Source organism: Microcaecilia unicolor, chromosome 6 (genome assembly GCF_901765095.1).
Source record: "Microcaecilia unicolor chromosome 6, aMicUni1.1, whole genome shotgun sequence".
NCBI classification, from domain to species: Eukaryota; Metazoa; Chordata; class Amphibia; order Gymnophiona; family Siphonopidae; genus Microcaecilia; species Microcaecilia unicolor.
In genome coordinates, this window is record NC_044036.1 from 6,285,511 (window position 1) to 6,313,091 (window position 27,581).

At 45.0% G+C, this 27,581-nt stretch overlaps 1 protein-coding gene across 9 annotated transcripts in view; it reads right to left on the reverse strand.

The window, feature by feature from the left end:
- Positions 1-418: 418 nt before the first annotated feature.
- The window catches only part of LOC115471613 (aldo-keto reductase family 1 member A1-like), a 182,259-nt gene continuing 155,096 nt past the window's right edge, over positions 419-27,581 (reverse strand). For all 9 annotated transcript variants that reach the window (XM_030205322.1, XM_030205320.1, XM_030205329.1 and 6 more), the window contains 7 exons: positions 23,237-23,356; positions 21,064-21,215; positions 15,270-15,465; positions 10,421-10,620; positions 9,072-9,144; positions 4,606-4,692; positions 419-544 (listed from right to left, as the gene is read on the reverse strand). In XM_030205322.1, the coding sequence (XP_030061182.1) occupies positions 479-544; positions 4,606-4,692; positions 9,072-9,144; positions 10,421-10,620; positions 15,270-15,465; positions 21,064-21,215; positions 23,237-23,356 (894 nt within the window). In that variant the 3' untranslated portion in view covers positions 419-478. The remainder of the gene's footprint in view (positions 545-4,605; positions 4,693-9,071; positions 9,145-10,420; positions 10,621-15,269; positions 15,466-21,063; positions 21,216-23,236; positions 23,357-27,581) is intronic.

Here is a 27,581-nt window from a genome sequence, read left to right on the forward strand (position 1 = left end):
ATGTGATTTTCCGGATTTAATTTGTGATGTGCTATCTCTCACTGTTACCAATAACCTACCCTTCAATTATGGGCTGCTCATGTCTTTGTCAGTGGGCAAACTTACAAAATCAGCAAGGGATCAAATACTTATTTCCCCCACTGTATGTAGTATCACATCATACCTTATGCTATGAGTTTATCTTGTTGGGCAGACTAGATGGACCCTGCCTACTTTTGTTATTGAGCCTTTTTTGATTTGCTGTAGTTGTTGGCCTTTTTGCTGTTAATATAAAGATTTTTAAAAAAAAAGAGCACCACGGGGTTACTTCCATACTGCTCCAATTTCCTCAAACCATGGATGGACCGTACAGGTCTTTCTCTGCCGCCATCTACCATGCTACTATGTATGTTACAGGACAGAGACACAAGAGAGAAGCCGAGTCTAAACAAAAGGCACTTTATTCTGGGAAATGGTATGACACTGCTAATCCACAACATTAATACGGATCATTGAAGGGATAATAAGGGTGACCAGCATCTCTCGGTACGGATTTTCCTTGCACCTGGAATAAAAGAAGGAAATCTTGATAAAGCTGCATCGTTTCTGTACCAAATTTAACAGTCTGGCATTCTGTGCAACCCTACAGGAGGATTATTTCTTCACAAGCCTCTAATAATCACAGCCCCTAGTTTCCTGCAGCGAAGCTTCTGAAATCCCGTTCAAATTCTGTGGTACAGTTGAATACATTTTAATTAATTTGCATATTAAATAACCTACATTAATTCTGCATAATAAAAATTGTTTTCCAACCTTGTTCTCTGTGAGAAAGCGAAAAGTCATCCTGGCAGCGTGGGGAGGATGAAGATGTGCTGGGAGGGAGAGAGACTGCTAGAGCTGTTTTGGGAGGGAGGGAGAGTGCTGGAGCTTTGTTTGGAGAGAGGCAAAGGGCTGGAGCTATGATGGGAGGGAGGGTGGAGGCTGGGCCTGTACTGGGAGAGAGAGAAGGAGAGGATTATGGCTGGGGAGGGGGGAGAGAAGTGCCAGGACCTTCAGGGAAAGAAAGACTTTTTGGTTACAGTACACCAAGTGTTTACCAAGTGGGTCCAGGAGTACCCCCTTGCCAGTCAGGATTTCAGGATATCCACAATGAAAATGTATGAGATTGTTCTGCATACACTGCCTCCCATTGTATGCAAATCTGACTGGCAAGAGGGTACTTCAGGACCAACTTGGGAAACAGTGCAGTACACTACTTATGCCTGAACTGTATCCAAAAAGTCTTTCCCTGAAGATCCTGGCATTTTCACAATTTGCCGATAACTCTTAGGAAAGGAGTATTTAGATGCTCGTTTTTAAAAAAATATATATATCTTATATATATTATTTTGAAGAGAGGAGACCAGAGAGATTTGTTTCCTGTTATTTCCCTTGGAACATATATTCTAAACTACATCATTCAAGGTTATAAAGACCCCTGAAGCAGGCCATTGTGCCGAAACACGGCCGTGTCGGGTCGCTGTTATGTACATATAATTTTTTAAGTGAATAAATATAAAACAGTTGGTATCCTCATCCATTCTCCTCACTTTTTTGTTTCAACTTCCCCCCACCCCCAATCTCCCAGCACAGCTACAACCACACCTTTCTCCCTTCATTTCCCTCCCTCCTTCTCTCTCAGTACAACCCCAGTCCCCATCCTCCATCCCATCAAATATTAAAGTTCCTAAACCAGAGGATGGTGGTGTGATGAGGTTATAAAAAAGTGTCATATGGATTTTCACTTCAGTTTCAGTATTGTATTTTGTTGGAATTACAATTTATGGTCCAAAATTAATGCTGTTTTAATCGTGCAATAAAACGGTTTAATTGCGTGATTAATTGCAATTAAAATATTTTAATCGTTGCCCACCCCTAATAGTAACCAATTAGTTTTTCTCCCAAAATGATTTCCTAGGCCAAAAATTTTTTAAAGATGAACAAGCCGTGCAGTTTAGAATTTAAGAGAGCGATCACTTTCTGCCTGCAGTAGACTAAAATTCATATAAAGGTCCACCAAACTCTGTTTCCTTTGAGCCTAACAGAACTGGGATTAGCGTAACCAAACATACTACATTGCACGTCTTCCTGTTAGGCCCAGGTTGGTCCAATTCTTGAAGAATACGTCAAGGCTCTTAATGTTAAAGCCATGGCTATGTCAGTGGCTCAACTAAGGATAGCCTATGTAGTACTGTGAGACTACCACTAGAGGTCGTAGTGGCCATTTCAGTTGAGGAACCGCAAGGGGCAAGAGCAAGTGTGGTTAGCTCCTGCCCCATGGACCACTGGGTCTCAGGACAGAGGTAGGAGGGGATTCAGCTGGTGATCAAGGGGGTTTGACTGGGTCTCGGCAGGGGATTCTGTTGGTGACAGGTTCAGGAAATGGGGGGGGGGGGGGAATGTGTTGTTTCCATTTATGCAGGTCCTGGCCAATATACAGTTGGGACCCATATTGGCTAGGACCCACATAAGTCCCGGTGGCTATTTTCAGTCCAGTCAGACTCCGATATTCAGTGCTGTATCCAGACATGACCTGGCATTGAATATCAGGGCCTAATTCTTCCCACAGCAGTCAGTATTTAAAAAACCACTGACGGCTGAATATTGACTGGTAAGTCGCTTATCTGTAACGCATGTTCTCTGCAGTTCCCCTCCCTACTACAACCCCAGCCAAGTTCACATTACAGACACGCTGCACCCCCACCCCAGCCCCCTCTCTCTAGTCTCTTGATTTCTTGTGTGAACTCCGAGTATGTTTCAAACTCAACATGCTTAGTTGGCTTGTTAACGCTCTTCTACAAGACTGATGGCTCTTGAAAAAAATGTTCTGCATTGGTGCTGTCAGATGAGATGATGTTTAGCTACTACTGCTGCCTTCAGCTAGTGGGGCTTGGGGACTCCCGCCAGCTGCATGAATGGTGAGCCTGGCTGCTGAGTGGGCGTTCAACTCATCTGCTGATTAGTAAAAGCCATGCCCCACCATATCTGCACACCATCATGTAAAGTTCTTGCATTGCTGGTGGGGGGGGGGGGGGTGAGAGGGAAGGGAGAGTGAAAGCTTGCACTGAAGGAGTACTGGAGAGCCATTCATTCTGGCTTTGAGATGGGATTCTACAGATTTCTAAATTAACTGACACTATCCAGACATATTGCTGTCTTAGCCTCCTGAGTCCATGGCACCACATCTGATAGGACTCCCCTGATGGCCAAAGGCTTGTGCCTAATTTGTCTCTGAGAAGATATCCCAGACAGGAGAAAGTAGAGGCTGGCCAAAAAAACAAACCATCACAGGAGATGTTGCTTAATCACACTTTATTCAGAGCACCGGTAGGAGGAGCCGACATCTGACTACAAGTGCTTTCCTTGTGATTTACAAGCATTTCTGCACCTCTCTTGCCTACAGAGAGTTTGACCTGTGACCCCTGACGCAGGCGGGTTTCTCCACCAAAACACGGCCGATGTCGACTCCTTCTACCGGTGCCCTGAATAAAGTGTGATTAAGCAACATCTGTCACGTTTTCCAAGCAGGACACTGGGTTGTGAGCCCTTGGGCCACTGCCAAGGAGCAGCAGTGGCAGGCAAAACCACCCCACACCGGAGACTAGGCAGAACAGGACTGGAACTCCGGACTGGAGTTGCAGCAGAGGCAAACAGGCAGGACTAAAGCAGTGCAGGGACCCTTAAACGTCACCTGCACTTGGCCACTTTTCACCATGAGTTGAGCTCCTGGCTGCAGGTGGCCGGCAGGACTTACTGGACAAGGCAGGACTGGATACCCACTAGGCTGAACCAGGACTGAGGGTCAGAGGGGAAGGGAAAGCTAACGGGCAGGACTGAAAGTTGCAGAACAGCCACTAAAGACACAAACAGACAAGGACTAGACACAAAACAGAAGAGTAAACCAAAGGACAAGCCGGGTCTGGGCAGGCAGTAGAGAAAACCAGGAAACAAGCTGGGTCAGGACAAACAGCAGAATCAGACAAGAAACTAAAACAAGAAACCAGACTAGGCAGAAGATCAAAAAGCAACAACATACCAGGGACCTTAGACGCAATGCAAAGGCAAAGCAGAAAGGTTTCAAACTAGCTAATAAGCCCAGCAGCAGCTGAGGCTCAAGCTGCAGCAATCACCAGGAAACTACTGGTGCTGTGCAGGCTCAAACAAGCCAAGCAAGTCTGGCAGCCCGGAAGATCTGGACCGGACTGTACTGAAATCTGGAACGGATGACAGTACACAGACAATCTAATGCAGCCAGCACACAAAGACAGAGACAGAACTAACACACAAAGAACAGACAGAAGCCAGCTCAGAAGCTGACCGCCGGAAACACGGTGAGTCTGGAGGGGTCACGGCCACAGACGTGACAACATCTCCTCTGGTGGTTCGTCTTTTGGCCAGCCTCTACTTTCTCCTGTCTGGCCTAGTTTGCCTATACCTTAATCCAGGTCTATTGGAGACGGTATTTTTGAGGTGGGGGGAGAAAGGGGACGAGTGCTATTGCTCACTGCGGCAAGGTCCCAGAGCAGACTTGTTGGGCATACTGGATGGACTGTACTGGTCTTTATCTGTCGTCATTTACTATGTTACCGTTATCATTGGAACTATGTAACGCCACTTCTTATTCAGGCTGCACATCTGTTTCATCTGTTCTTCCGTCAAGCTGAAATCAAACACCTGAGGAAACCAAGAAAACACACTGAAAGTATCTGTGAACAAAGCAGCACAAGAAGGCATAAATACCTGCTGAACACAAGTTTTTGAGCTAGTCACAAATGAAAACCACCGATGTAGCTTTTGAAGCAGAAAAACACAGATATTCAATGTTATCTGGACTCCTACTGGGATACGTGGGGGGATGCGTGTAAATTGGTTAACTTTCGGACTATCAGTACTTTATCATTCTTGTTTTTCTTTCTCTCTTCTCATTTTTTTTGCTTTGGGCAACAGAAACAAGGATTATTTTTAGGTAACTGAGCTTACTGATGAGATCCCTATCTCCTTGTATTTGATGTGCTTTATTGTATTCAGAGAAAAAAAGTGTTGATTTTTCGGTGAACAGAGAAGCTCGTCTGAGGCCGGTTTTAAAAAAACAGACTTCTGGCACAGAGTGAAACAGAGTGGACTGGCCGTATTAAGTCCCCGATTGGGAAAACCTGTAGATTTAATATGCAGAAGTATGCTGACAAGGTGACACAAATGCAAACCCTGAAGCTTTATCCCAGTCAAGATGGCGGTGGCTGAATTGGTGCCCAGCAGACACATGAAGGGAGCAGGGGAGAAAAAAAGGAACCAGACCTCACTATGATACCATGGGAGGTTCACGAGTCTAAAACAGAGTGGCAAGAGCGATTGGAAATTTTGAGAAAACATTCAAAGGGAGTGACAGCTCAGCTGGAGCAGGTGGAAGGGCAAGAAGCAGCTCTGGGCACGCCCAGCTACTCAGGGTTTCAGGATATCCACAATAAATAAGCATGAGATAGAGATTTGTATATAAAAGGTGACAATGCATGCAAATTTATCTCATATATATTCACTGTGGATATCCTGAAACCTTGACTGGCTGAGTGCCCCAAGGACTGGGTTGAGGAGCATTGCACTAGAGGATTAAAGAAGGAAATTGTCTAAACTTTGACAAATGGTGGCCTGGCTCCAGAGAGAACAGAGTTTTAGAAGAATCGTGATCCCAGACTGAACCTGAGAATCTTTGGATACCCAGGTCCCACTGCCATACATTACAGTTTTTGGGAAGAGCTTGTTGGACTCTCCTACAAAACAGGCTACCCTTGGCCAAGAAATAGTGAAAGCACGTCATGAAACACAGCCAAAGCTGAGTCCCTAGATATGATCTTCTTACCTGCCCTCATTCCCTATGTGACTTTCACCCCCGCCCTCTCCGACCAATTTCTTCCCCACAGCTGCCCTCTGGCACTTTCACTCTTGCCCCTTTACATGTTGGACTTCTCAATGTTCACTCAATACAACACAAAGCCCACCTGGTCTCCAACCTCATTTCAGAGCGCTCTCTTGACGTTCTCTGTGTCTCCGAGATCCAGCTACATTCTGGTAATATGGCCACTCTACTACACTCCTGCCCGCCAAACGTTTTCTCCATTCACACTCCCCGTCCTATCTACCATGGTGGTCTTCTTCCCTTCCGGTCAACCATTGTTCATTTATATCTCTCTGGTTTCAGAAGCTCTTATTCTCTGCTTCTCTCTCCCTTCCACATATTTCCACTTATCCCTTCTTTATCACCTCAACCCCACCCCCACGCCAACTCCATGGATAAGCTTCTTGCATTCCCTGCTAAATGCACTACCCTTTTCTCCACACCTCTTACAACTTAGAGGCAGATGCAGCAACCAAACGTAAAAAAAATCTAAATCGTTAAAGTCCCTAACGATTTTAAAATAACGAAAAATGCACCAAAAAAAAAAGTCACACATGCTGAGATCGGTAGTGAAACGTACAATGTATCAAAGAATCACAATACACATCGTTAATCGGCCCCCAAATCATGCGCAGAGCAGCCAAGCGTTATGTTAGCTGCTCTGCGCATGCCACAAACAGTCAAAACACAGTCAAATCGCAAGCACATGGCTCCCAAATAAAAACAAAAATAAAAAAAAGGGTCGGGAGGGGGCAAGGGCGCTCATCAGGAGCGTCCTGTACAGACGGCCTTGCCCCCCCCCCTCGCTGCTCCCCACTTTCCGCCGCTCCCCCCACCCCGAAAAAGCAAAATTCTAGCAGCCCCTGCCCCCTCCCCACTTTCCGCCGCTCCCCCCACCCCGAAAAAGCAAACTTCTAGAAGCCCCTGCCCCCCTCCCTTCCTCACTACTCTCTCACCTCAGCTCCGCCTCCTGACATCCTCCGTCCGTGCCCCGCCCCCTTTTGGGGTCGTCGCCGCCATTCCCCTCCTCCATCGGGCCCCCCTTCCTCTTACCGGACCCGTGCAGCGCCTCTCTCCTCTGTCCGAAGGCGCTGCACGGGCAAGAAGAAAGCTGAATCAGCTGATGCCTGCCTTCGCCTAGCTTCGATAGAGCGTCTTTCTCCTCCTGGGCCCGCCCCTGTCTGACGTCAGTAACCTACGTAGGTTACTGACGTCAGACAGGGGCGGGCGCAGCAGGAGAAAGTAACCTACGTAGGTTACTGACGTCAGACAGGGGCGGGCGCAGCAGGAGAAAGTAACCTATGTAGGTTACTGACGTCAGACAGGGGCGGGCGCAGCAGGAGAAAGACGCGCGACCGAAGGCAGGCATCAGCTTTCTTCTTGCCCGTGCAGCGCCTTCGGACAGAGGAGAGAGGCGCTGCACGGGCCCGGTAAGAGGGAGGGGGGCCCGATGGAGGAGGGGAATGGCGGCGACGACCCCAAAAGGGGGTGGTGCACAGGGCGGAGGATGTCGGGAGGCGGAGCTGAGGTGAGAGAGTAGTGAGGAAGGGAGGGGGGCAGGGGCTGTTTGAATTTTGCTTTTTCGGGGTGGGGGAGCGGCGGAAAGTGGGGAGCAGCGGGGGGGGGGGGGCAAGGCCATCCGTACAGGACGCTCCTGATGAGCGCCCTTGCCCCCTCCCGATCCTTTTTTTATTTTTATTTTTTTATGTGTTTTCTGAGGTCCTTTGGACCAATCACAGCGCTTTTAGCTCTGCTAATGCGCTGGGATTGGCTCAAAGTTTGTTTATTTTTTCACTTAGCACTTTTTCCTGCCACGGAGCTGTCCTAACGAGAGGTCCAGACCTCTCGTTAGTTTTCCTGCCTTTTTCCTGCGTAAAGGCAATCGGAAAAGGTTAGTGCATGTCGTTTCAATGGGGTTTTCACACTAATTGCTCATCTCCATTCCGTTTTCGTTAGCTGCTACTGTCGTCGGAAAATAGGCTTAAGTGCATGGAAAGGATAGGAAATTCTTCCCTGAGGGCTCATTTAACGATGAAAAACGTTTAGTGCATCTGCCTCTTAGTGACGTCAACCTCCCACCATCTGAAACAGTCAACTCTTTTTTCTCCTTCATTAGACTTTTTCAACATGTTTCTTCCCCCACCCATTTCACAGGTAATACCCTCGACCTAATCTCCTCTTCCACTGCTCTCTTCCCATCCACCCTTCCTCATTTTCCTTGCCTTGGACGGACCATTTATTACTCATTTTCTGTCTCCCACTTCTGGCGCTTTGCTGCTCCCTTTCCCACACTCATTATGTCACTCACTCCCTTAATGACTCCTCTCTCGAATGCATCACCACCTCTCTCGGCTCCCCACTTATTTCCTTTCCAATTGGATTGCTGAACTCTGCTCTCGTATTCTCGACAAGTATGCCCTTCTTTCGCCTACTCCTCTGCGCAGCCTTTTCGCTCCCCTTGGTTCTCTCCTCAGCTTCGCATGCGTAAAGCTTTCCTGCGCTGTGCCAAATATAAGTAGCATAAGTCTCACTCTACGGCCTTCTTGTAAACTTTTCAGTCTCGCATTCATAGAACATAAAAGTAGCCATACTGTGTCAGACCAATGATCTATCTAGCCCAGTATCCTGTTTTCCAAACAGTGGCCAAGCCAGGTCACAAGTACCTGGCAGAAGCAACACTCCATACGCTACAAATGCCAGGGCAACCAATTGCTTCCCTACGTCTGTCTCAATAGCAGATTATGGACTTTTCCTCCAGGAACTTGTCCAAAACTTTTTTTAAACCCAGATACGCTAACCTCTGTTACCACATCCTCCGGCAACGAGTTCCAGACCTTTATTCACTGAGTGAAAAATATTTCCTCCAGTTCTTTTTAAAGTATTTCCATGTAACTTTATTGAGTGTCACCTGGTCTCTGTACTTTTGGAACAAGTAAAAATAAATAAATAATCGATTCATTTTTACCAATCTATACCACTCAGGATTTTATAGACCTCAATCATATCCCCCCCTCAGCCGTCTCTTTAGCCTTTCCTCAAACAGGAGGTGTTCCATCTTCTGTATCATTTTGGTTGCTCTTGTTTTAATTTTTTTTATAATTCTGCTATATATTTTTTAAGATATTGTGACCAAGGCCTGAGAGCAGATGTGGTAATCACTCACCTGCAGGTTTTCCAGAATCCGAGCTGGTGTAATGCTCTTTGGAACGGTGACAACTCCTCGCTGCACTTGCCACCTGCAGAAATGAGAAAACACAGAAAAATGCAATGCATTGGTTGTAACAGCTTTATTGTAAGATTTTCAGTTGATCTCTTCATTGTATAAATTTGTGATTGTTTATACTGATCTTATTGTATTTGGTGCTGCACTTTAATCATGATTAAGCGCATGCTGGCTGGCATCACTTGCTCCCACCCCGCCCCCAAACGCAGTACCTTTTGAAACTTCGCAGGCCAGCGGCAGCCGTTCTGAAAGGCCCGCCCTGCCTCTTCTGCAAACAGAAGTTGTGTCAGAAGGGGCAGCTGGGTGAGAGGGAAAAGCCCAGTGTAGGCCACGGTCAGGTCCGGAAGTGGAGAAGGAGGAGACCCACAGTCAAGTCCACGAGGGGAGGACAGAGAAGACAAATGCTTTAGTGGGGGGGGGGGGAGAGCGAGCCACAGGTGGATACAAGGGGGAGGTGGCCTGAGAGCTGCAGGGGGAGGAGAAGGTGCTTGAGAGCTGTGGGGGGAGTACAGGGCCTTGACACACCCATGGGGAGGAGGAAACCTTGAGAGACCCATGGGGAGGAGGAAACCTTGAGAGAGCCGTGGGGGGGAGGGAGCCTTGAGAGAGCTGTGGGAGGCTTGAGAGAGGCCTTGAGAGAGTCACGGGGAGCTTGAGGGGGCCAAAGGGGGGAGGGGCTTGAGAGAGCCAAGAAGCGGGGGAAGAGAGAGATGCCATATCTTGGGGAGAGGGAAGGGGCTAATGAAAGAGAATGGCAGACAGGGCTAAAAGGGGGGAAGAGATGGTGGATTGTATGATTTTTCATGTTTTGTACGGTAGTACTTTGGAATTGTTTATTCAGTCTTTTTCAGATTCTTTCTTCAACTCCTCCCGTTTGCATGACAGTCTTTTACTAAAACTTCCTGTATTTAATGGTGAACGGCTAAAGCACCAATTTGAGGCCCTGCTTCCTTTTCGGGCACTTACCATCTGGAACGCACTCCCTTTGTGCCTTTGTGTATTCGACTAGAGGTGAATTATATGCAATTGCATAGCAAACTAAAAACTTTTCTATCTGATAAATTTTAGGATGTCTTTACTTTTTGAAGTTTTGTAATTCCTCATGTTGTTTTGAATCTCTTGTTTTGTGAACTGCCTTGAACCGCATGCTGGGATTAGCAGAGTGTACAATAGATTCACACTTATTGTTGTCCCCCTCCTCTTTATAGGCTTACCACCCCCCCCCCCCCCAGTCCAAGTGATTTGGCAGAAACTCTTCCTGAGAAGAGCAGCCCCTGCTGTTCACTTACCTGAGCAGGATCTGTGCAGGAGACTTGTCGTATTGTGTAGCCAGTGCCTGAACGTCGGGGTCCTGTAGGAGAGTTGGCTCCTCCGGATGTTTCCATGCACGGTCAGAGGAGCCCAAAGGGCTGTAGGCAGTCATAACCAATCCCCGCTTTTGGCAGTGAGCCAACAGCTCACTCTGTACAAGGTAAGGATGAGACTCCACCTATTGCACAACGAGAAGAGACTGTGAGACCACAGTACAGAAGCAGCACTCTAAACACAGGCCTAAAAGTGACACCCAGTCCCACAGCACAGTAACATCTGTATGCTTGACTCACAGAGGCACAGAAAACCCATTCACCTCGTCTCGTACTCAACCTTAACACACAAAGAGACTCGTACATCGCTCCCAGCGCAAATCCAGCAAGGGACTTATCTGGCAAGGGGGGAAACATTAAGAAGCTCTCTCCTTTCCCCCATTACCCAAGCCCCCTACCAGCTCAGCATTTGGGCCAATCTGCACAATCATATCATTTCTAGCCCAGCTGCTGAAATAAAGGAACTGGTTAGTAAAGGACTGCTCGTTGCTGGTGGGTTTACTGTTGAAGGGGGTGTAGCCCAGGGGGTTCACTCCTTAGTAAGCCCCTATTTGTGGCCTACTTGTGAGGCCCTTGGGCTAGTCGCTTGGGTTCAAGGAGTCCCTGACAAATTAGGTCTTCTCTGATTATCTGCTATGTAAAAACTCCTCTCTGCCTAGGATTCTAGGTTTTAAATTCTAGGACTGTATGAAGATAATTGACCAGAGGACCACACTATGGAACACGACTGTGGATGGGGGCTGGTAAGGTTTCAGGAACCCCTGACAGAAATCTGAGGCAAAGTGGGTGGAAGGGGAGGAAGCCTGCAGAATGTAAATATGACAAAATTCCCAGAGCCAGTTTCCCTCTTCCCATACATACACACCCCACAGAGCTAACCCCTGCATATAATGCTTGTCAACCATCTGCAGACCTAGTCAGTTGGGTTTGCAGGATTTAGTAAATTAGTACCAGTACACAAGTATTGCCATACTGCGAAAGACCAGAGGTCCATCAAGCCCAGCATCCTGTTTCCAACAGTGGCCAATCTAGGTCACAAATACCTGGCAAGATCCCAAAAAAGTTCAAAACATTTTATACTGCTTATCCCAGAAATAGTGGATTTTCCCCCCAAGTCCATTTAATAATGGTCTATGAACTTTTCCTTTAGGAAGCCGTCCAAACCTTTTTTAAACTCCACTAAGCTAACGGCCTTTACCACATTCTCTGACAACGAATTCCAGAGTTTAATTACACGTCGAGTGAAGAAAATTTTTCTCCAATTTGTTTTAAATTTACTACTTTGTAGCTTCACGTCTACCCGTTCAACTCCACTCATTATTTTATAGACCTCTATCATATCTCCCCTCAGCCGCCTTTTCTCCAAGCTGAAGAGCCTTAGACGCTTTAGCCTTTCCTCATAGGGAAGTCGTCCCATCCCCTTTATCATTTTTGTCACCCTTCTCTGTACCTTTTCTAATTCCACTATATCTTTTTTGAGATGCGGCGACCAGAATTGAACACAATATTCAAGATGCGGTCGCACCATGGAGCAATACAAAGGCATTATAACATCCTCATTGTAATTGCTTTCATTAGTTCATTGTAAGCCGCTCTGGGGCATGCTTTACGTGGCAAAAAGCAGGGTATAAATGATCTAAATAAATAAATACATAAATACATTTTTGTTTTCCATTCCTTTCCTAATAATCCCTAACATTCTATTTGCTTTCTTAGCCACCGCAGCAGCACACTGAGCAAAAGGTTTCAACGTATCATCAACGACGACACCTAGATCCGTTTCTTGGTCTGTGACTCCTAAAGTGGAACCTTGCATGACGTAGCTATAATTCGAGTTCCTCTTTCCCACATGCATCACTTTGCACTTGCTCACATTAAACGTCACCTGCCATTTAGACATCCAGTCTCGTAAGGTTGTAAGGTGTAATTTTTCACAATCCTCCCGCGATTTAACGACCTTGAACAACTTTGTGTTATCAGCAAATTTAATTACCTCACTAGTTACTCCCATCTCTGGGTCATTTATAAATATGTTAAAAAGCAGCGATCCCAGCACAGACCCCTGGGGAACCCCACTAACTACCCTTCTCCATTGAGAATACTGACCATTTAACCCTACTCTCTGTTTTCTATCTTTTAACCGGTTTTTAACCCACAATAGGACACTACCTCCTATCCCATGACTCTCTAATTTCCTCTGGAGTCTTTCATGAGGTACTTTGTCAAATGCCTTCTGAAAATCCAGATACACAATATCAACCGGCTCCCCTTTATCCACATGCTTGTTCACCCCTTCAAAGAAATGTAATAGATTGGTGAGGCAAGATTTCCCTTCACTAAATCCATGCTGACTTTGTCTCATTAATCCATGCTTTTGAATATGCTCTGAAATTTGTTCTTAGAGTGCAGGAGTGGCCTAGTGGTTAGGGTGGTGGACTTTAGTCCTGGAGAACTGAGGAACCGAGTTCAATTCCCGGCACAGGCAGCTCCTTGTGACTCTGGGCAAGTCACTTAACCCTCCATTGCCCGCCGCATTGAGTCTGCCATGAGTGGGAAAGCACGGGGTACAAATGTAACAAAAAATAAATAAAAAATGAATAATAGTCTCTACCATTTTTCCCCGGCACCGATGTCAGACTCCCCGGTCTATAATTTCCCGGATCTCCTCTAGAACCTTTTTTTAAAATCGGCGTTACATTGGCCACCCTCCAATCTTCCGGTACCACGCTTGATTTTAAGGATAAATTACATATTACTAACAATAGCTCTGCAGTTTCACTTTTTAATTCTATCAGTACTCCGGGTTGTATACTATCCAGTTCAGGTGATTTGCTACACTTCAATTTGTCAAATTTCCCCATGACATCTTCCAGGTTTACAGAGATTTGTTTCAGTTTCTCTGACTCATCAATACTGAATACCATTTCTGGAAAAAATCAAATCAAACAAAGAGATGGTGCCTGAAAAAGGGAGAAAGGCACCAGCAAAATAAAGGGGAAGAACCCGGCCAAAGTCAAGGCCTAAAAATGGCCGTGTGATGAGGGAAAAAATAAGGAAACTTAAAACCAGGGAAAAGAAACTATGAAAATAAAAGGAACAAAACAAAATGGGGTTCCACAAACAGGAACTCAATAAAGAAGCAGAAAAAACTGCAGGAAGGAACAAAAAGCAGCTCTTTGGAGCAAGCAAAATGAAGAGACAGTAACAACAACAACAACACCCTCTCCTCACCATGGTAGAAAAAAAAATAACATACCTGCGTTCTCACGGCAGGTGGGAAGCCATTCGTGCATGTCTACTACTATTTATGTTTCAACAATTTTTTATTGATGAGGTCACATGGTATACAATTCCATCTCAGTCAATATAAATCGTATAACAGCAAAGTCTAGTACATATTACTAAACCTGAAATGTCCATCATCAATGTTTTCCAAACTTTTCTCCCCTATCCCTTCCTTCTTGTCTTCTCCTATATTTATAATGTGTACATGTATAATTACTGTGCAGTTGCATAACTATTAACAATAAACTTTTATATGAAACTCCAATATTTATAACTCGTGTTTTACTCAGTGTATTATCCCAACAATATTTACTGGTGGGTCCTCTTAATGTGCTCCTTCAAAGGATTGTTCTCCTATCTAATAATACACATGTCCCTCTATTATGCATTGAACATTACCCTCCCCCCCCCAACCTCCCTCCCCCTCTACTCGCTTAAAATGTATGTCTACTACTATTTATCACTTCTATAGCGCTACAAGGCGTACGCAGCGCTGCAAAACCACAACAAGACAGCTGAAATGTCAGTCAAGCAAACTAGGCACCACCTGGACACCTGCAAGAGCTATACATTTGTGATTTTCTACTGTGGGCATGTGCGGTGGAGCGTGTTTCACACTCCACAAAGCTCTATTTATGCTTATCATAAGTCCCAGACTGGGCGACGCAGTTGGCGTCACCCGTTTGTGAGAATAAAAAGGCCTGCTTGTCCTCGGAGAAAAACAATTAGACAGGAGCCCACAGTAGAGAATCACAAATGTATAGCTCTTGCAGGTGTCCAGGTGGTGCCTCGTTTGCTTGACTGACATTTCAGCTGTCTTGTTGTGGTTTTGTCAGCATCACCTTAAAGAAAGCCACAGCAAGATGGCTGAAACGTTGGTCAAGCAAATGCAGATGAGGTACCACCTGGACAGCTGCAAGATCCATGACACCAACTGCAGAAGCCTAAGAATAAACCCATAAATGTATGTTTGCCTAAGCTTAATATAGTATTAATCCAGCTATGGGCATCAATATCAAGTTTACATAAAAAATAAAGCAGAAACACAGACTGCAACAGAAGTAGCTCCAAATACAGACACCGACAAGGAAACCTGATGGAAACTGTGCTCTAGGCACTGTCACTGTACCAGCCAGACTGCTCCCTCCTCCATGTTTTTTGTTTTGTTACATTTGTACCCCGCGCTTTCCCACTCATGGCAGGCTCAATGCGGCTTACATGGGGCAATGGAGGGTTAAGTGACTTGCCCAGAGTCACAAGGAGCTGCCTGTGCCTGAAGTGGGAATCAAACTTAGTTCCGCAGGACCAAAGTCCACCACCCTAACCACTAGGCCACTCCATGTTCAAACAGGCCTCAAGTCTTCCTTCCTCAAAGAGGCTGCACCCTCTCTCTCGCTTCTTCATCATACAGAATGCTCCCTCCCCCCCCCCCCCCCCCCACCCACACACTTGTCTGCACCCTTCTTCATACTTAACGGTGCTGTATGACCTGCAATACTGCTGGTTTCACAGTAGCAATACTGATAATATCATCAATCTGACGACTGTTGAAATTGGAGAGTCCGATGGCTTTCACGAGGCCTTTTTCCACCAGCTGCTCCATAGCCCTCCAGGTGTCCTTGTAATCGACAAAGTCATAGAGCAGCACGCCTTCAGGGCTCTTTGGGAAGAAGACATCTCCTCGTCTGTGGTGCAGAAAATAAAAGTATGGATAAAATACAGAATTAGCAGTAAGACTCATGAAAGAAAGCAAAAAGAAAGAAGATACAGGAGACTTCACTGCATTACAGTGGCTAGAGGCCAACCAAATTTCGCTTTTGGCACCGAAACCAACCCGATGCTGCAGGCCAACCTCACCCCCCTACAGAAAACATATCCCAACTCCTGCGGACGCCCAGTACTCCGCCCTCCCCCCAAAAGGTAGGCCGTCCCTGGTCCAACCTTGTGGAGACCCAGGTGGTTTAGTGGTGTCTTCTGGGCAGGAGCATCCCAAATTGCTCCTGTCCCCTTCCACGCACTGCAAAAACGGTGACTGCAACTTCCCACAACAGCCTCACAAGACTGTCGCAGAAGGTCACAGCTGCAATTTTGAAATTGGGAATGGCCTGAACAGAGTTAGGTGAACTCTGGGGCGCAAACTTATTTTGTAACATATATACACCTAATATTTATAACCATTGATTTTATTCTATTGTAACTTTTTTTTTTCTCTTTTAATATTGATGTATGTAATCCGCTTTGATGATCTGACCCTAAGCGGACAATCAAATAAACACTTATTCAGATCGCGTAGCCCAGCTGGTTACTTTCCCAGAATATCAGCTCATTATAGGGGGAGACTAACATCACTGCAGACCCTTCTGTTGACTGTAACTCTCCTGTCACGCCATCTGGGCGTCCTGGACATCTGGTGCATCCTCCATCCTCATGATAAAGATTACACATTCTAGTTGAACCCTCATAAAGTGTATGCTAGACTGGATTACCCGCTGATGGGGGGGGGGGGGGGGGGGAAGGGGTTCCACAATAAACAGGAAAAACTCTTCTAGGAAGAATCCAATGAAAGCAGAAAAGTAGAGTTCAACATGAGCGTCAACGCAGGAAGAGTTATCAAGTCACCTTTATTGCACCAGACACCCAACATGGGGCCGTGTTTCGGTGGAAGAAACTGCCTGCCGCAGGGGTCAAGGGTTACACTGCTGGTGAAACAAGGAAAAGTTTGGTGCCTATCATTATGTTATCCTTGTTTATTTACATGTAATGGGATCATACTGCTGGTGTAATCTGGAAGATTAAAACTGGAAAATTCAAACACGGATGAAGCATTAACCGATTACAAATAAAACCAGTTGGAGAGAATGAATGCAGTCATTGAGTGTGGAAGACTAGAGAAAGGTAAAGCTAAAGGGAGGGAACTGGGATAGAGGGGGGAAGGAGGGGTTTTTGGAGGGGATGATTTTTTTTTTTTCTCTTTTTTGGTGTGAGGGGGGGGAAATAACAGACAAAATGTAATAAAGTTATTGAAGTCTAGGACGGTACAGTGCTGACACAATGAGGGCGGCAGCGAAACATAACATTGGGTATATAGACTACTTGTGGTTTCCATGTAATAATGTGAAGATTGTTTGTTTAAGCGCTCTGTTGTAAAGTTTGAAAGCTTAATAAAGACTTCTCACAAATAAAATAAATAAAATAAATAAATATAACCAGTTGGCAATGACTGGATGAAGGTAATCGGGCTTTTACTAATCTGGCAGTGATAAAGCACTTTTCAAAGCCCAATTATTTTCATGCAGTCACTGCCAACCGGTTTTATTTTTAATTGGTTAATGCTTCATCCGTGTTTTAATCTTCCAGATTACACCAGCAGTATGACGTTAACCCGGTCACTTTCTAACAGGCCTCAAAGGCAGTTCTGAAGGGACATATTATAGCCTATGTCCCTAGACAGAAGCTGAATTGATATGCCTTTGTAGGGAATATCACACATTGCACAGATGTCGTAGGGTAAAGCTAGATGACGCCACTAAACAGAAAATGTTAGGAATTAGGAAACAGATAGATGACATCCTGGGACAGAGAGTAGAGCAGGATATCAATTACCAAAAGTACAAAATCTAAAGATGGGGGGTGGAGGGGAAGGCCGATAAATTGCTTGCTAACTTGGTCTGTCCCCGTAAAAAGAAACAGGTTATTTCTTCCTTCAAAGACAAGCAAGGGAAATACTATAGGAGGAGACTCAGATTATGGAACGATCTGTAACGTATTATAGGGCACTGTATGACTGAAGGGATCTGGATGAGGGTGTTAGGGATAAATATTTCCAAGATCTTTCTATGTCACTTTAATGCTCTAATCTCAGAGGCAGAAATTAAATATGGCATCAAACATTTGAAGTTGACTAAAGCCCCAGGAGCCGATGGGTTTGGAGCTGAATTTTATCAGATCCCGTCTGATCTGGTAGTGAAACTGTTATGCAACAAGGACAATGGGGTGATGAATGATCAGATAATGGCTAGTCAGAACCTTGCACGTATTGTCCTGGGGAAAGACTCTGCCCACGTAGGCTCATACTGACCTATCTCTCTATTGAAGGCTCATGGCCATATTATCATGTCATCTGAACAATTAGTGATCAAGTGGGCTTTGTCCTGGAAGATGTGCCTCTATGAACCTAACTAAAGCACTGGGGAGCTATGTCGGCTTCCACAGGCCTTCACCTGGAAAAGGCCTTTGATCGTATTTCCTGTCAAGACTTATTTTGGGAGCTAACATAATATGGCTTACAGGGAGTGTTCGTGAACTGGGTTAAGGTTTTGTACATACAACCACAAGAACAATTACTCATTAATGGGAATCTTACTGACTGATTTGATTTAAAAAGGGGAATTAGGCAGGGTTGTCCCTTGTTCCCCCCCCCCCCCCCGCTCTATTTGCAATTGAACCCCTAGCTATAACGATCAGATAAACAGTTGAAAGGTATTTTGATTTGGGGGGGGGGGAGGTCAAGGCAGAATTGATCTTGAGTATGTTCGGGATATTGTGGGATATAAATTAGAGAATGACACGGGGACAAAGTTTGTCCCTGTCCCGTCCCCATGGGTTCTGTCTCCGTTCCCACCTCATCCTCACTGGTTCTGTCTCTGACCCTGCCCCATCCCTGTTGCTGTGCAACTGCTGTGTATAAATCACAAATAGAAAACAATAATAACAACGAGCAACTAGAATAACCCCCACCACCACCCTCTACCCTTCCAACTCCAACAATAGTTGACTTCTACTATCCCAAGGAATCCTAATCCACTCTGTTAAATTGTCCAGGGGTACAAAATACAACCCGTTCTGTATGCCCTAGAAGGGAGAAATATGCCCTATGATTTTTTAAATCTGTGGATGAATAAGAAGTCATCAACAGCCTCAGGATTCAGTCTAGCTCCTGACTTCCACAGTCCTTCCTGCAATGGAAGTTGTCTTCTTAGAACATGTGCTGGTAGCAGGAATGTACAGGAGCCCCATGCAAATTTTGCTAGTTGTGGCCAGCATGTTTGCTTGTTTTTCCCAAAAAATCAAAACATCACTCAAACATAGATAACAGTCCAGTTCATTAACAGGCTTCAAAGCAGAAAATGATACAGGGACAAAGTTTGTCCCCAACCCCGTGGGCTCTGTCCCCGTTCCCATCCCTGTGGTTACTGCAGGTCCCCATCACCAAGTCATTCTCTAGTATAAATGTTAATATAAATACACAAATAAACAAACCTCTTGCAGATATCTTATTTTATTTGGATCAAGCTCCACCCAAGGCATATTAGAACTGCTCTAGAGGTGACAAATATGAATTATTGGCTTTGCAGGAGGGAACAATGAACCTTGGTGTAAATCTCTACCAACACCCCCGGTTAAGAAACAAACGAGATATCTGGGGATTTATTTAAGTTCTAGCCCAACAGTGATGTATAAATATAATGGATCAGACCCCCTGGAAAAAAAATCAAAAACTATGTTTACAATGGAAATATTTACCATTGTCACTTTTGGGCAGACTGGCTTTAGTTAAAATGATTTTATTACCAAAGTTATTATACCCTATACAGACTAGAGGACGTTTCGATCCCTTATTAGATCCTTTATATGGTGGAATAGGGCTGCCCATTTTGGTTATCAAAACTTTATCTTAGAAAGGGCTGAAGGAGGTCTAGAGGTACCTGATCTTGATCTTTATAACCTTAGCTGCTCTAATAAGATTGACCCACGAGTGAGTTACAGGACAGGCACAGTGGAAAGCTGGAGTGTCCCATTTTCTTTCATGAATTTATTGCATATGAAATCTAGTAACGCAGAGGACCATGCTTCTAAGCTGCAGTTTCTGAGACTCAACTGGTGGAGGAGGATGCGGCAGAGGAGACCAGATGTGACTGGTGGGTAACACGGACTTCCCAGAGGGTATGGGGTGTCCCCATTTCAGCAATGCACCCCTAGAGGATGTGTATGCCTTGGACACCTGATGCTGAGTGGAGAGGAGCAATTCCCCTCTTTTGCACAGATCCAGAATCAGAGGAGTTTCTGGGACAATTTATACCACTCGAAGGGAGAGTGGCTGCTCTTTACACATTAGAAATGGAATTTTCCCTGCTTGACTTATTTAGACAGCTATACCCTCCTCGCTGTTCAGATGTGTTATTACAGATTTCTGGGAGCATTTCTATGGACATTTTATTCCTCTGTACAGATACTTGAAAATATAAATGTAAACAAAAATCGTGAACTCAGTCGGCTCTCCATAGCTGCATCATTATTCTGCACCTTCAGAGGGTCATATAAGTTTATTGGGCCGTGATCACAGGGTCACAGTCGCATAAAGATTGATAAGCACCATTTTAGAAAGGGCTGGAGTGGAGGAGTGGCCTAGTGGTTAGAGTGGTGGACTTTGGTCCTGGGGAACTGGGTTCGATTCCCACTGCAGGCACAGGCAACTCCTTGTGACTCTGGGCAAGTCACTTAACCCTCCATTGCCCCATGTAAGCCGCATTGAGCCTGCCATGAATGGGAAAGCGCAGGGTCCAAATGTAACAAAAAAACAAAAGTATAAATGAATGGTGGGGTTAACTAGATCATTCAGTGCATTTCTCAAAATGGCAGAAGGTAAATTAGGCCCTTTGTGGTGACATCATAAATGACTTTTCTGGCTAATTCATTGAGGTAAAACAAAATTATGCACTGCTTAATGAATATATAGACAGAAATAAACCGTTTCCTCTTCATTGTATGTGGGATGTAATAAGCCATAAGAACAAAGCATTGCCATACTGGGACAGACCGAAGGTCCATCAAGCCCAGAATCCTGTTTTCAACAATGGCCAATCCAGGTCACAAGATCCCAGAATAGCAAAACAGATTTTATACTGCTTATCCTACAAATAAGCAGTGGACTTTCCTCATCTATCTTAATAATGGTCTATAGACTTCTCTTTTAGGAAGCTATCCAAACCTTTTTTAAACCATGCTAAGCTAACTGCTTTTACCACATTCTCTGGCACCAAATTCAAAGTTCAATTACTCATTGAGTGAAGAAATATTTTCTCTAATTTGTTTTAAATTTACTACTTAGTAGTTTGATCATGTGCCCCCTAGTCCTAGTGTTTTTGGAAAGAGTAAACAAGCGATTCACAGCTACCTGTTCCACTCCACTCAGTATTTTTTTTAAACCCCTCAGCTGACTCTTCTCCAGCAAAAGGACACTGTGGTCTCTTGTGGACCTTGTAAATCCACTGGACAGAACCTACTGAAATGCATGGGGCCAGTGCATGAGGTACAGGTCCAGATAGTCCAGCTGTAGATCTTTCAGGGTCTTCCTTAATGACGGCTCCACATCCTCAGGGTGGTGCTTTGTGTTCCACAGCTTGGAGGTTACAAATACCTCCTCCCTCTTGATACCCTTGGGAAGATAACCAACACGAAAGTCCTTGTTATTCACTGTATCTACTCAATCGTATTTCTGTTAGTGGAAAGGTACCATCTACAAAAGAAGCTAAGAACCAAGGAGCGATATTCCATCACGGTACTATGTAAGCCACATTGAGCCTGCAAATAGGTGGGAAAATGTGGGATACAAATGTAACAAATAAATAAATAGGAATTAAACGTTTACCAGAGGCCAGGAAACATACTCCCCTTGATTCTATACACTTGTGTGTCCAAATGAATGTTTAGCGCACAAAAGTCATAGAATATGGGCAATCTGATTTAATTGCTTAGTTAAATGCTAATTAGCCTTAACCAATAAGCTACTATTGGTGCCCTTAGTTGGTATTCTACAAACAATATGTGCAAAATCTAGAGCACGTAACTGCAGGGGAGTGTAGACTGGGCGGGGCCTGAGCAGGTCAGGGGCATAGACTGGGCGGGGCCTGAGCAGGTCAGGGGCATGTGCAGGATTAGCACAATCAGGGTACAGAATACTGTCAGTTATGTCTGCAACTAATATCAGTTAGGAGAGTTCAATTAGTCTGCCATGTGACTACTTATGCCAAGTCAATGGCAGGTGTAAATGGCCAGGCCTAGGTGTTCCAATTGATATGCATAATTTATTTTATTTATTTATAACATTTGTATCCCACATTTTCCCACCTATTTGCAGGCTCAATGCGGCTTACATAATTCCGCAAGTGGTGATTACCAGTTCCGGACAGGAGAAATACATAATTGGGGCAAAGGGACCGATTAGGTTAGGTTACAAAAGGAAAGTTCGTCCTATGATAAGAGCTAAAGGTAATAGGTTAAACTTCAATCATGACAAAAAATAGCTTGAACAATTAGGATCATTAAACTGGAAATCAAGATAATTAGCAAAACAGTTGAGATATAGAGAATACATGTTGTATAATTGCCTTTTGTTAATTTGAATTTATGAGGAGTTGTTATTGTGTGCTTTCTTAAATAAATAAGTTTTCAATAGTTTACGGAAGGTCATGATGTCGTGTGTTATTTTTATGGATTTTGGTAATTCATTCCAAATTTGCGTGCATATGTAAGAGAAGCTGGATGCATATGTTGATTTATATTTCAGTCCCTTACAGTTTGGGTAGTGGAGATTCAGGAATGTTCGTGATGAGCTGGTAGAGTTCCTGGTTGGTAGGTCAATAAGGTCTGACATATATCCTGGAGCCTCACCTCTGAGTATTCTAGGAGTAACGCGCATAGCTTGAAGACACACCCATGTGACTACTTATGCCAAGTCAACGGCAGGTGTAAATGGCCAGGCCTAGGTGTTCCAATTGACACACATAAACACATAGCTTGAAGACATACCTATGCTCTGCCCCTGCACACAACCCTCCCCCCCTTGCAGTAATGTCCATCTGTGCAGTAGGTGCTATGCTATAAGGTACTGCCTAACTCACTATTATTGGTGCCCTTGACACGCATGTCGCATAAGTCTAGGTGCCAATTTATAGAATTGCCCTTTATATTACAGCTATGTAGTTTACTTTAGGACTCCTGACCTACATATAGCCGATAGTGGTCCCTATACATGTACATACAGGGCCACAGAATGTATGTATTCCTTTAACTGCTGTAGCTGATGTGTGACCATCACTGTTGTATATGGATCTTTGTGGGGCTGCCCTTTTGCAATGTGGGCCAGCAGGGGAACCTGGATACTTTTGTACTCTCATATTAAAATTCCCTCTCTTGACACAACACTACATACTTTTACATGTTCTAAAGAGGGAGATAAATTTTCAAATACTATTTTAAGCAATCACATATTTGCCCACATAAAACCTTCTTAATTAACTTGGAGCAATTAATATGGCTTGAACAATTTCTTTTTCTTCTCTCCTCCCTCCCCCCCCCCCCCCCACCACACATGAACTTTCACCTCCTGCTCTGAAGACGTTAAAAAAAAAAATCAGTGAAAAAAAGTCTCACACATTTATCTTTCCTTGTTTTTACCTTCTCTGGACTGATGCTTTCACTGAAGGCTTCTCCAATTTCTGCTTCATTGCTGTAAATTGCGGCACAGTCAATGTGTCGATACCCCACAGACAACGCGTACAGAACTGCATCCTTCACCTGCAATGATAGGTAAATAAGGTATTAAGACAAGAGGGGAAGGAGCCTTCCTCAGCTAAACACAGAAAACAATTCCAGTCTCTAGGAAATACAACTGCCAGATTCAGACGTTTTCCCATATCAAAATGGTTTGAGGTCTGAGCCCAGAGACATACGAGAAGAGACTTGAAGGACCTGATCATGTATATCCCGGAGGAGAAGAGGGATATGGGAGATATAATACCGACATTCAACCTCTTAAAAGACAGCGAGGAACAAAACAACCTTTTCCAGATAGGCAATAGAACTAAAGGATGTGAAATGAAGCTGTAAGCTTCAAAATAACATCAGGAAATACTTTTTCAAGGAGAGGCCAGGTGTGAAAATGACTTTAAATACCTTTGGATACTGAGCATTCACTAACAGTACAACACTGTCTGGTTCTCTCATTAACTGCCTTTATGACGAGATTCACCCAAGGCTAGAGATTGTTCACAATCTCATTTATTCCTCATAAAGTCTGCACTAACAGAGAATCTGGAGTTCTTTTTCTGATTATTCCAAGACTCAAGCTGATTTCATATAAAACAGAATGGAGCTAAAGGCACATTCACAGCACACATCAGCCCTAAAGCGTCTGCTATCCATAATCCAATCTGGGCCGTTATCATTAGAGTGAGCAGGAGCTTCATTACACCTCCTCTCCAAAAAGAAATCTAACACCAGCAACTTGACGGAGTATAAAAAGGGGTTAGATAGATTCCTAAAGGACAAGTCCATAGACCGCTATTAAATGGACTTGGAAAAATTCCGCATTTTTAGGTATAACTTGTCTGGAATGTTTTTACGTTTAGGGAGCGTGCCAGGTGCCCTTGACCTGGATTGGCCACTGTCGGTGACAGGATGCTGGGCTAGATGGACCTTTGGTCTTTCCCAGTATGGCACTACTTATGTACTTATGTACTAACTAAAAACCCTCAGAAAGGATAAAAACACACAACTTGAAACATTAAAAAAAAAAAAAAAAAAAACACACAAGGGACTTCCGGTGGAGCCGGGCGGCAAAATGGCAGCGCTGCCGTGAGCTCCGTCGCACCGCAGTTTGAAGCCCCGAGCTGACGGACCTGACCCGCTCCAATGACCCACTGCAAGCTGGCGGAAGGCCGGGGGATAATTAATGTACATGGGACAGCGTCCGGAATCGATGGTAACGGCGAGAAATTTAAAATATAAACGGAAGACGCGCCCCACCAAACAAAATGGCGACTTGAGGCGGGAATCGCACGCTGCATGGCGACAATAAGCAGAGTGGAGAAGGTAACATTTAGAGGAAGACACAGCGCAGTGAGAAAGAGTTAAGTCCCGGGCACTTGCAGGAACAAGAGAAGAGCAATCCAAAGGACAGCGGGATCCACCCAGGGCGGGTAAAGAACTGAAGGCCGGAGTGGTGGTAAATGATTGCTGGGCGGACGGGGCCTTGGGAGGTCGGTGCCTTGATCCGTAGAATTGGTTGCGCAGTGATAGTTGGTAACTTAAAGAGAGCGACTTCCCTGAGTACCAAGCAAGATAGAAAGGGGAAGAGAACGAGCAACCGGAGGACACCGGGGGCTTCTCTGGCACTCCTGGACTGTTAGGACTGTGGCCCCGCATTGCATAAATAGCTTTCTGGGGAAGCTCACTTAATTTGCGAATTATACCAGAGGCTTACGCGGGCCAGGGCTCTTGGACATTTGAACTTCTACTTACAATTGCACTCACAGCCTGGGCAAGAAGTGACGGAGGGCTCTCCCGACTTTTGCATGGAGCAATATCTGAAACATATGCCCTCTGGAACTACGCGCAGGGGAACAAAGTTTGATAAGGAGAAGGCATCCCCACCTAAACCCACCCAGAAAATGGCGGACCAGAAGCAAACTGGAGTGGGAGAATTTACTGAAAAGCAACTAGCTCAGATTACCGCTGCGGTGAGTGCGGCCCTTAGTCCAAGATTTGATCTACTGGCAGGTCAGATGAAGAATATGGAGTCTTCAATGGCGGACACAGAGAAGAGAGTGGATGAGACTGAGAACCGGATCTCGGCAATAGAGGACTTAAGATCACAGCACCTACAAGAAATAGCGCGTCTGCAGGAACAATTAAAGTTGCACCAGGACAAGCTAGAGGACATGGAAAACCGGGCACGACGGTGCAATTTAAAACTTGTTGGTCTGCCAGAGAGGATTCCGGAGAGGTCTCTGGGGCCTCTTCTGGAAAAGTGGCTGAAAAAAGAGTTGGCTTTGTCGGACAGTTACGGAGAACTATGCATAGAGAGAGCACATAGGCTGGGGCGCTGGCAGCAGGGCATGCAACGACCCAGGATTGTTATTATCAAAGTGCACAACTATCTGCACAAGGAGGAGATCCTCCGGGGCTTCAGGACGAGGCGAGACTCCCTTACATATGAGGAGTCTCCGATAAAAATTTTCCAAGACTACTCGGCCGGAGTCCAGGAGCAGAGGAGACGCTTTCATCTAATATGTGCAGCTCTAGCCAATAAAAACAAGAGATTTATGCTGATATATCCGGCCACACTGAAGATACAGCATAAAAACCAATGGCATTCATTTCAGAAGGTCCCAGATGCCCAACGATTCGTGGATGCAAACCTGAAAGAGTCAGATCCACAGGAGTGACTGTGGTCCAGGGGAGCACGCGCCATGGTGATGGACCACCCGGTCAGGAGTTCTGAGGACTGGTAAAGGTAGATGTGATGACACTGTCTAGGATTTGCAGGCTCATGCACGAGGCATTTTGCCTCTTAATATCCCAAAGGAACCTCTGGAGTGAGGCCTTTGTAGGGTGCCTCGGGAGTGGGTCTCCTATTGTTATTATCTATGTTGGAAGTTACACTGTTTGATATATTCTCAGATGCACTGTTGGATTAAGTTAATATAATGTGAGATTTAAATGTGACCCGGAAACCAGACTCTAACATACATCAAAGTAGAACATAATAGGGGGGAGGAAGTGATACAGAACAAAGGGGGGGAAGGTCACGTCAGGGGCTTCATGTAGGTGACAGAAGTTCACACAGGTTCAATCACGATGGGAGGGATACGGGGGGGAGGGGGGGAGGGCGCAAAGCAACAACAGAAAAGAAATAACACACAGGGACACCAGTTAGCACACTTAGAGACACGAAGAGAAAGTTTCCTAATTAAGATAATATCAGACAGGAGAGACATAAATTGGAACTTACTTGTTACTTGTTCAGTGAAGGCCGACACAGTTAATGGAGTGGTAATACACTCCAAGCGGCGGCTGGGGAGGGGCTGGGACCCAGCTGCTAAACGATATAACTTTGCCTTAGAGTGGTACCATATTCCTATCTGTACCACACTGTAAATTAATATCATGGAATGTTGGGGTATAACATCCCATGCAAGAGAAAAAAGATTTTAAAACATCTAAAATACTTAAATGCTGATATTGTTTGTCTGCAGGAAACAAAGTTAACAGACTTAGAACATGACAAGCTCCAACAAAGTTGGGTTGGGCAGGTACTCTACGCTTCAGCGGAGGGCAGAAAGAGCGGAGTAGCGATATGTTTTCACAAACGTTTGGCCTATTCAGTCAAAAAGGAGTTGCAAGACCCTGCGGGGCGGTATCTTTTGGTCAAATTATGGCTACAGGGGAGGGAATTATATATTTTAAATGTATATGCCCCCACGCCACCAGAGAGGTCATTCTTCCCTAATTTGTTAAGGCTGATGACACCATATCAAGATAAAGACTTGATTGTGATGGGAGATATGAATTGTTTGTTGGACCCCGGACTAGATAGCACAGGGGTGAGAGGGCTTGCGCATGTAGGCCGCAAGGAAGGGAGAGTGCTGAAAGAATTTGGACATTCTCTCTCTGTGATAGATGCTTGGAGGAACTTGCACCCAGAGACTAAGGAGTACTCACACAGATCGAGGGCCCATGGAACATGGAACATGGGGAAGGATAGATTATATTTTCGTGTCAGAGACACTGTTCTCTCAGGTTACCAATTCTAAAATGGAAGAGATACTGATCTCTGATCATAGCCCCGTATGGATTGAATTGGAAGGCGCACGTAGCTCGGCAACGTCTAGACGTTGGAGATTCCCGAGTTATTTAGCTAATGATAAATCATTCCAAAAATTTTTAAAGGCCCGATGGGATGAGTATACACATTTTAATAAAGCCCATCAATCTAACCCTCAACTATTCTGGTGCACCG